The 10,371-nt window shown below is 47.7% G+C and overlaps 1 protein-coding gene across 1 annotated transcript in view; it reads left to right on the plus strand.

Annotated features, from left to right (window-relative positions):
* NSMAF (neutral sphingomyelinase activation associated factor) overlaps positions 1–7,738 on the plus strand; it is a 155,172-nt gene extending 147,434 nt beyond the window's left edge. Inside the window, exons 30-31 of the mRNA XM_033933475.1 lie at positions 4,266–4,375; positions 7,116–7,738. Of these exons, the coding sequence (XP_033789366.1) occupies positions 4,266–4,375; positions 7,116–7,210 (205 nt within the window). The 3' untranslated portion in view covers positions 7,211–7,738. The remainder of the gene's footprint in view (positions 1–4,265; positions 4,376–7,115) is intronic.
* Positions 7,739–10,371: the final 2,633 nt, after the last annotated feature.

The following is a 10,371-nucleotide window of genomic DNA, read 5'->3' on the forward strand; positions in this document are numbered from 1 at the left end:
GATTTTATGTACAAAAACTTTTGTATACTGCGCATGCTGCCCGACTGTCCTTTCGCCTGCCCCGACTCTCCTCTGGCCACCCCAACTCTCCTTTCGCCCTCCCCGACTCTCCGTGCGTTGTCCCGACTCTCCGTTTACCCGCCCTGCCCTGCCCTGCCCCCCCCCCCCGGCAGGACCACTCGCACCCCCACCCCGAAGGACCGCCGACTTCCCGACAATATCGGGCCAGAAGGGAGCCCAAACCCTCCTGGCCACGGCGACCCCCTAACCCCACCCCGCACTACATTACGGGCAGGAGGGATCCCAGGCCCTCCTGCCCTCGACGCAAACCCCCCTCCCTCCAACGACCGCCCCCCCCCAAGAACCTCCGACCGCCCCCCAGCCGACCCGCGACCCCCCTGGCGACCCCCACGACCCCCCACCCCCCTTCCCCGTACCTTTGGTAGTTGGGCCAGAAGGGAGCCCAAACCCTCCTGGCCACGGCGACCCCCTAACCCCACCCCGCACTACATTACGGGCAGGAGGGATCCCAGGCCCTCCTGCCCTCGACGCAAACCCCCCCCCCCCCCCACGCCCGCCCCCCCCAAGAACCTCCGACCGCCCCCCAGCCGACCCGCGACCCCCCCTGGCGACCCCCACGACCCCCCCACCCCCCTACCTTTGGTAGTTGGGCCAGAAGGGAGCCCAAACCCTCCTGGCCACGGCGACCCCCTAACCCCACCCCGCACTACATTACGGGCAGGAGGGATCCCAGGCCCTCCTGCCCTCGACGCAACCCCCCCCCCCCCCCAACGACCGCCCCCCCCAAGAACCTCCGACCGCCCCCCCAGCCGACCGGCGACCCCCACGACCCCCCCACCCCCCTTCCCCGTACCTTTGATAGTTGGGCCAGAAGGGAGCCCAAACCCTCCTGGCCACGGCGACCCCCTAACCCCACCCCGCACTACATTACGGGCAGGAGGGATCCCAGGCCCTCCTGCCCTCGACGCAAACCCCCCCCCCCCCCCACGACCGCCCCCCCCAAGAACCTCCGACCGCCCCCCCCGCCGACCCGCGACCCCCCTGGCGACCCCCACGACCTCCCCACCCCCCTTCCCCGTACCTTTGGTAGTTGGCCGGACAGACGGGAGCCAAACCCGCCTGTCCGGCAGGCAGCCAACGAAGGAATGAGGCCGGATTGGCCCATCTGGCCCAAAGCTCCGCCTACTGGTGGGGCCTAAGGCGCCTGGGCCAATCAGAATAGGCCCGGGAGCCTTAGGTCCCTCCTGGGGGCGGGGCCTTGGGCACATGGTCGGGTTGGGCCCATGTGCCTCAGGCCGCGCCCCCAGGTGGGACCTAAGGCTCCAGGGCCTATTCTGATTGGCCCACGTGCCTTAGGCCCCACCAGTAGGCGGAGCTTTAGGATGGATGGGCCAATCCGGCCTCATTCCTTCGTTGGCTGCCTGCCGGACAGGCGGGTTTGGCTCCCGTCTGTCCGGCCAACTACCAAAGGTACGGGGAAGGGGGGTGGGGGGGTCGTGGTGGTCGCGAGGGGGATCGCGGGTCGGCTGGGGGGCGGTCGGAGGTTCTTGGGGGGGGAGGGGGGTTTGCATCGAGGGCAGGAGGGCCTGGGATCCCTCCTGCCCGTAATGTAGTGCGGGGTGGGGTTAGGGGGTCGCCGTGGCCAGGAGGGTTTGGGCTCCCTTCTGGCCCAACTACCAAAGGTACGGGGAAGGGGGGTGGGGGGTCGTGGGGGTCGCCAGGGGGGTCGCGGGTCGGCTGGGGGGGCGGTCGGAGGTTCTTGGGGGGGGGGCGGTCGTTGGAGGGGGGGGGGTTTGCGTCGAGGGCAGGAGGGCCTGGGATCCCTCCTGCCCGTAATGTAGTGCGGGGTGGGGTTAGGGGGTCGCCGTGGCCAGGAGGGTTTGGGCTCCCTTCTGGCCCGATATTGTCGGGAAGTCGGCGGTCCTTCGGGGTGGGGGTGCGAGTGGTCCTGCCGGGGGGGGGGGGATGTATCGGACGTCGGGGAGTCGGCCGGGCAAGAGGGCTTGGGCTCTCTCTTGCTCCGATCGTGGATGCGGGTGCGGGTGGGAGCGCGTGCGAGCGGTCGTTCGGGGTGGGGGTGTGAGCGGTCTTGCTGGGGGGGTGAATCGGGTGTCGGGCGGGGTGGGAACTATGTTTTAAAACTTTTGTATACCGCGCTCACGCATATAACGCGCGAGGGGTATGCGCGGTAGGTAAAAACGCGTATAACGCGCGCGTTATATGCGTGAAAATACGGTAATCAGATTAGTGAAGTGAAAGATCAGGTTAAATAGTTTGTCATCTGTCCTGTTCCAGTTACCCGGAAGTCTGTAGACCAGGAGTATACCTAAGTCTTTCCTTCCTCAGGATTCTTCATTTTATAAATCATATATTCTAGTCCCTGATCATTGCAACTATCTGATAGCCTTAATGAGAGAAAATATTTATATAGTAATAGCAATCCTTCACCTCTTTGATTTTGTATCCTGGTGGACAAAGGTCAGCCAGAATTGGGGAGTTATATTCCGGTATCTATGATTCTGTTATACAGACTATTCCTGCCTGATGATTGCTTATCAGGTCTCTTAGGAACAAGGTCTTGTTACAGACCAATCATGCATTTAGATATAAGCATTCTACCAACTGATATTCCTCAGGGTACATTTCTATATTACACGGGATTTGTTTTAAATTTTTACAATCCCTTCTTTTATTACGATAAGTTGAGGGATTTTTCTTTCTATTTCCTCTGATCACTTTCGGCCTTCTGGTGAAGTAACATCACGACCATGGAAGTTTTGTTGATTATAGCAAAGTCTCAAGTGAGTCTTGGGTCATCCTACTCTATTTAAGAACATCAAGATGTTGGTTGATGCGGCATCATTGTATGTCCCTCCGTTTGCTCCTGCCTTAATCAGGATTAAACCTATCAAGGTGAAGCAGTAGATTTGTAGCCATTTCATTTTACTATTTACAGGCAGTTATCCTCAATGTTATAATAGCCCAGTTATGTAACGCTACCTGCTATGGCAGTTAGTTCCCTTTAGTGTCAACTCCTCCTGGGTAGGGGCTTTGCACTTGATTGGTATTCTTAAGGGGTGGACATACTAGGTTAAATATAATTTAATTGGTTAATTAAATTGTTTTACGTGTTCTCCTTGCTCTTTCCTCTTAATTTGTTGGTGTCTAGTAATGGTGGTTATGGGTGATTGTTGTTTCCTTCTAAGAAGTATTGGTATAGTCCTGGGATCGGTCCGTGTTGCCCTTTGGGAGTGGCCCGCCTGGTCTTCTCTGATTTTAGAGCTGCTGTAGGACCATTAAGTCTCTCGTCAGGTAGGCGGGGATTCCACTGACAATGTGTTCTGAGGTGGGGTAAGGAGGGACTCGGTGGAATTACTTCCTCCTTACCCTATCTATCTGCTGCCACTTGTTTCAAGCAGAACAGAAGTATGGTGTTGAGGAATTCTCCCCATTGCCTTCCTTCCAGTGATGTCTTCCATTAAAGTGGTTCTTTACTGCTTTTTCACAAACTGAGGGGGCAGGAGCAAGCCTTCTTGGAAGGAGGCGGTGTTTAAAGATGAGCGATATCATTCTGCAAGCAACTTGCAGGTTCAGATGCATAACCCTTGTGTTCAAGACTTACTAGACACATCTACAAGAAAGAAGATTATAGAGGTAAATCTAATCTGTCTTTTCCCAACGTCTCCTTTTTGTTTCTGCCATTCCCAATAAGCTAGGCTGATTGCAAATCATTCTGTTAGGATGTATAAAGCATAACTGAATGAACAAAAAACAAGGCTGAGATCTGTGTAAAAGCAGCAAACTGGAGCAAAGCACCAATACAAGCAGAATCAAAGTTCAAAATATTTATTCAAAGGAAACATTGTGTTTCCTTATATTAAATAGTTTGAACTTTGATTTTGTTTGTATTGATAATCTACTGTTGTTTTTCACGATAGCCACAATTAATATGCATGAGACAGATTTGCATGTAAGTATGGCAGTGCAAGTAAATCTATCTCATCCATATTCATTGTGAATATCCTGAAAACCTGACTGGCTGGGTGTTCCCTGAGAACTGGGTTGAGAACCATTGCTTTAGAAAAATCCCCAGTTCCACTGTTCCTGCTTTTCGGGTGTCTGTGTCAATTGTTTTTAATAATGTGTCCTGGGTCAGCTGCTGATTTTGCTACAGCCTATGTTTGAATCTACTGTTCTATCAGTTCCTGTGAAACATATGTGCTGCTGCTGAATTTTTATTGCAGGTGTTTCTGCTGGGATGGAAACACAGTTTTATCTGGAAGCCAATCAGGTGAATTACTGGTCTGGGACTTGGTTGCTGGTAAAGTGATGGAAAGAATCCAAGGACACTCAGGTACATCTTATAGATCACTTTCTATATTTCAATAAATAGCAGTCCCCGAAATCAGCAGGATGTTTCAGTAAGTCTGAATTTTTTTTTTTTAAACATCCAGTTTAAGGCTGTTCTGAATGGAAAAGTGAATACAAGGGGCATGTTTCAGGGGCAAGGCATTTTAAAACTTTAATGCAACCACCAGTACTAAAATTGAGTGGAAACTTTAATCACTTTCTTATGTTGAGGTAGAAACCATTAAAAACATCATCCTAGACCTTACAGGCACTCTAAAATATCACACACACATGCACACTTTATTAATCTTGGTAAGAAACATCCTAGGTAGGGGTTAAGGCAAGGGGATTCACCTTCAGAGGCTGCAGCAATTATATATCTCTGCATGTGCTAAGAAGCCTAAGTGTATGGAGATAAAATCGGGAGGAGAGCAAGGGCTGATGACACCAAAAGAAACATGGTGGTAAAAAGACTAAGCCCTGCTTCCCCAAAAGTATAGAGAGAAACGCTAAGGCAGGCGGGAAGTCCAGGTTGCACCTGCTGAAAAAGGGGAGAGGCCAAGGAGAGTTGATGGAATAAGTGGAGGAGATTCCCATTATCCCTGCCACTCAGGATTACTGGGACCCATGACTATGGAGTTATATATGCTAGTAGAGATTTCTGCAACCATGCTGGCAAAGATCATTTGAGACTTGAAACCAAGCGCTAAATAGTAGTAAGAGAAAGGAAAGCAAAGGAAAAAGGTGAGAGGCAGGCATGAGAAGGGGAAGGAAGGAACTCCTCATACTGAAAACGTTCCTCCAGCAGTTTCATATCAACCCCCGCTGTCCCACCTCCACATTAACTCATGCCTCCCTGTAGCATTCTTTAAGGTTTCCCTGTATACACTGTCACTCATAAACACCTATCACGTAGCTCCTCATTCTACTATCGGCCACATCTACTCCTTCGGCCTCCACCACTACTCATAATATCCACATGATCTCATTAGCCCAGAAACACCCTCAGAAACACACACCACACAAACCTTTGTGCAGTGCTTCAAGTGTGCATTTTTCAACTTGTTTTTTATCCTTATTCCATCTTGTGCTGTCTTCCTTCTCTCCACTCTAATACTTTGTTATCTATCCTCTTTCACCAGCGGGTGGACCAAATGATCATTTTCTGCCAACATCTGTGTTTCTTCCAGCCATGTAGCCAGACCTTGTTTCTCTTGGGAGAAGGAGGGGTAGTGTCTGAGCTCAAAAGTAAGGGGCACAAAATTTAGGCTCAGCCCCTGGCTCTTTGCTCCCTCCACCACCAATCTTCATCCTACCCTCCTAATACTCTTAGCCACTCCATCCACAATCCCACTGTACCGCTATCACTTCCATGAAACGGAGAATGTGTGGGAGAGGCCTACCCCATATGCATGCTCAGTTTCATGAAAACAAAGCAGTGGGTAGGGACTGGTGGCAACCCAAAAAAAATGCAGGCCGTGGGTGAAGTAGTACTTCTGCTGGTGGGGCTTGGAGACTCCTGCCAACCAAAGCAGCACATGATTCAGCAATTTTGGAGAAGCCCGAATCTAAATTGACGGGCTTAGGTCCCCAAGGCTCCCCACCACCACCACCAAAGCTTTGCCATTGGTTTCTTCATGCCTGTCTTTTCTTTATACCTCTCAGAAGTTATATTTTGATCCTCAGTCGTTCCTGTCCTTCCAGTGCCATTCCTCCTATGGCACCCCTTTTTTTGTAGACTGACCCCACTCAGCATCCCAGGATGCACCTCGCGGGATCAGACACCACCATTTTTCAAGATGGCAGTGTAGGAGCAGGAGCCTACCTCTTTGAGAAGGTACTCAGGGAAAACATTTGGGAAGCCTGGGGAGTTGAGGGGGTCACAGGAGGTTCACTGTAGACACCAGGGTTTGTTTTTTTCAATGAGGGGGGGAGACCATGGTTGCCACTAAGACTTCAATGACTTTTTAAAGTCAGAGTGATGCGAGAGGGGGAAGGTCATGTCAAGGGGTGATGGGGTGCCACAAGACACCAGGACATTTTTAAAAGTTGGGTGGGGTTCAGAGAGGAAGTACTGCTAGGGATACTGGGCCGATGCAGAAAGCATATCCAGCTCTGGGGATTCAGGTCGGGAGGATCTCCTTTCTATGCCACTTGGTGGTAGTTTTTTCATGTGGTAGGCATCAATGCTACAGATTAGCTAATGGCTTCTTTACCATATATTTTAATATGTCTACCATGTGAGAAATCTACAGCACTAAAACCCTTTCTGCATCATGCAGCCTTTAATGAACACTTAGACCACTCATTAGTTACTTGCTTCTGCCTATGGTAGGCATCGGCCTCTGTTTTATAGAATTTCTCTTATCTGCATTCAGGAGAGTCTCTGCTGGTGGCAGGATCTGGGTGGCACTATGTGTCTAAATTTTAATATATATGTAAATTATCTTGACAAAACTATTTGCAACAAATGTCAGGTGTACAGCTAGTTTTGCCAGAGTACACAAAATATGGGTATAAGTTTGCTTTGAAAATTATCCTGGCAAACTATTTACAACTGATGTCAGGTGTGCAGCTAGCTTTGCCAGGATAATTTTCAAAGCAAACTTATACACATATTTTATGTAACAGCCTGTGGGTTTTATGGGTGTTACAAACTTTCCGCCCACATTATTTTCAAGGCTCTGTCGAATGGTAGTGCAATGCGAATGTGCTTCATATTTCATAGTTCTCTTTTCTTCCAGGTGCCGTGACATGCATGTGGATGAATGAACAGTGCAGCAGCATCATCACAGGGGGAGAAGACAAACAGATCTTGTTCTGGAAACTGCTATACTAAGTGCCTTGTTGCCTTATTCCTGCCCTCCTGCACTTCGGAATTTCAATGAAAACCATTTAGTTTTACTCTATTTTAAACCAAATTTATTTTAATGAATTATGGGGGCAATTTTCAAAGCAGGCCACCCAGGTGCCAGGTCTGAGGGTAGCTTTTACCCATGTCTGTATTCCCTTTGAAAACTGCCCGTGAGGAAAACTGCCCAATGCATATTGCAGATACCTTGAGTGCTGGCTGAATGTGACTGGGAGGTAACACATATGTGCTACATCTTAATGCAGCCCAATCGTGCCCCAATGAATGTATTCCCTTTACTGGGTTAAAAGCAGGTGCTCTGTAGTATCCTGCATGTGCTTTTAGCTGGGTTAAGGAAGGGCAGCTTTCAAACAGCCCCTTTTTGTCTGGGTGAATAGCTTTTGAAAATCCTCCTCCCCCTGTGCAATGACTTGACCAGATAGAAAGTTCAGTTGTCAACTTTCTAAACTGTTGCTGTATTATTATACTGTACATTAAAATACTTGTTTTGTAGTTCATTGTTTATAAGTAGTGTCTGTTTGGTTGACTCTGTCTTATTACTTCAAAGCAAGGCGTTTGGGGTTTTTTCTCCAGGTGCTTGCTGTCATTATGCTGCAGTCCCCAGCTTAAACTGTGGCCTAGCCCAGTGCTCAGGAAGTGATGTCAGGGGAAGAGTTACTTTAGCAGTCCAACACCCAGGACAGTCAAATCAATTTGAACCTCCCAACCCCAATGATCCCAGAACTTTCAAAAGCTGCACGGGGCAGCAGTAGCAACATGGGCCATGGGGTCTTTGAAATGCTGAAGTGCTACATATCACGGCAGCCTAGTTCCTTTTGAAAGAAATGAGATGGATGGAAAAGAGAGTGCTGCGGCTGTTTAGGTAATCCATGGCTCACACCCTATTAAAGAGCTTGAGGGAGTTAGGAGGGGTGGAAGAAAGAGAGTGAAGGAAAAGAAATGAGGAATGAAGAAAAATGGGAGAGGTGGAAGAAAGACGAAGTGGTGGCAGATATAATGGAAGGGATAGAAATTAGACAAATGCTGGTGTGTATGTGATGAACAAGCAGTGAGCAGAGTGTAACAATAGGGTAGAGAATGACACTGACAGAATTTTATCACCGTCCCTGTCCCCACAGATAACGGTAGAAAACCTTACCCATATCAGAGCCGCAAGCCTTGCATTGAAGAATGCTGGTGTAGGACTGAGGTTGAGACAGACACTAAAGAATGACATGGGACAGTTTCCTGCAGTTATTCTGTCACTGTGTCATTTTCTAGAAAGGGGAAACAAGGGGATGGTATATTTTGCCAAGAAGGAGTGAAGGGAGTGAGACTATCTTATCTCATGGTATTTTATCTTCTTTTATCTCCCTTCTTTAAAGAGAAATACAAATAAAACAAAATAGTTCACAGAAAGGACTGGCATGTGGGAATTAAGCCAGTAAGACCACAAAGGGACATCAGGACAGAAATATATATTTGTTAATTGAACATAAGAATTGCTGTTGCTGGGTCAGACCAGTGGTCCATCATGCCCAGCAGTTCGCTTACACAGCAGCTTCCAGGTCAAAGACCAGTGCTCTGAGTCAAGCCTCACCTGCGTACATTCCAGTTTAGCAGGAACTTATTCAACTTTGTCTTGAATCCCTGGAGGGTGTTTTCCCCTATAACAGACTCCAGAAGAGCATTCCAGTTTTCTACCACTCTCTGAGTGAAGAAGAACTTCCTTAGGTTTGTACAGAATCTATCCCCTTTCAACTTAGAGTGCCCTTTCATTCTCTCTACCTTGGAGAGGGTGAAGAATCTGCCTTTATCTACTAAGTCTATTCCCTTCAGTATTTTGAATGTTTTGATCATGTCCCCTCTAGTCTCCTCTTTTCAAGGGAACTCCTCCAGCCCCTTAACCATTTTAGTTGCTCTTCTCTGGACCCTTTCTAGTACCGTGTCCTTCTAAATGTACAGCAACCAGTGCTGGACACAGTACTCCAGGTGAGGGTGCACCATGACCCGGTACAGCGGCATGATAACCTTCTTCGATCTGTTTGTGATCCCCTTCTTTGATCTGTTTGTGATCCCCTTCTTTGATCTGTTTGTGATCCCCTTCTTTATCATTCCTAGCGTTCTGTTTGCCTTTATCGCCACCGCCCTACATTGCACAGATGGCTTCCTCGACTTGTTGATCAGAACTCCCAAGTCTCTTTCCTGGGAGGTATCTCCAAGTACTGCCCCGGTCATCCTTTATTCGTGCATGATATTTTTGTTACCGACATGCATCACTTTACACTTATCTACGTTGAACCTCATTTGCCATGTCGATGCCCATTTCTCAAGCTTGATTATGTCACATTGCAGATCTTCGCAATCCCCCTGTGTCTTCACTACTCTGAATAACTTTGTATTGTATACTGCCTTTCAAAAACATGAATCAAAGGGTTTACAAAAATTAAAATCAAAGGCAATTAGGAAAAGAATATCTAGAAGAAAGTAAAAGGAGAAATGTAGAAAAATGGAAAATGAATAAATAAGCAAAATATTAAAAAATAAATTAGAAAAACATTTGTAATTTTGCTCTTTTGTTGTCACCTTCATTCTTTTTCCAATTACAGTTTCTATTTTTATGTTTCACAATCTTTTTTATTGAAAAATGTTATAAAATATTTTAAGTCAAAATGTTGTATCACAAATTAAATTGACATATCAGGAGTGGTGGCCTTACGGTTGATCAGGCACAAGACAAGCTAGTCATTTAGGTGTAGACATTCAACTGACGGCAGTGAGCTTTTTTTTTTTAATCACCGCTGGTTTTATTCCAAGATATAAATAAAGATTGTGGAATAAGAATATCTGCATCCAGACCACTAGAAGAAGGTGACATCAGTAAAGAGATAGGAAGTGATATTGCTTCAAGACTTTTTGAAAAGCATGGCATCAGCTAATTAAACAAAATATTACATGGAAATTGCAGGAAAAAAACCACCCTGATGTAAAGAAATTACATTACATTAGTGATTTCTATTCCGCCTTTACCTTGCGGTTCAATGCTCACAAACACCCCCCTCCCCCTTTTAAAGCACCAGCCACGGTTTTAACTGCTCACTCATAGAATTCTTATGAGTGTAGATGTTATCTCCATGGCTGGCGTGAAA

This window comes from Geotrypetes seraphini, chromosome 2, assembly GCF_902459505.1.
Source record: "Geotrypetes seraphini chromosome 2, aGeoSer1.1, whole genome shotgun sequence".
Taxonomy (NCBI): domain Eukaryota; kingdom Metazoa; phylum Chordata; class Amphibia; order Gymnophiona; family Dermophiidae; genus Geotrypetes; species Geotrypetes seraphini.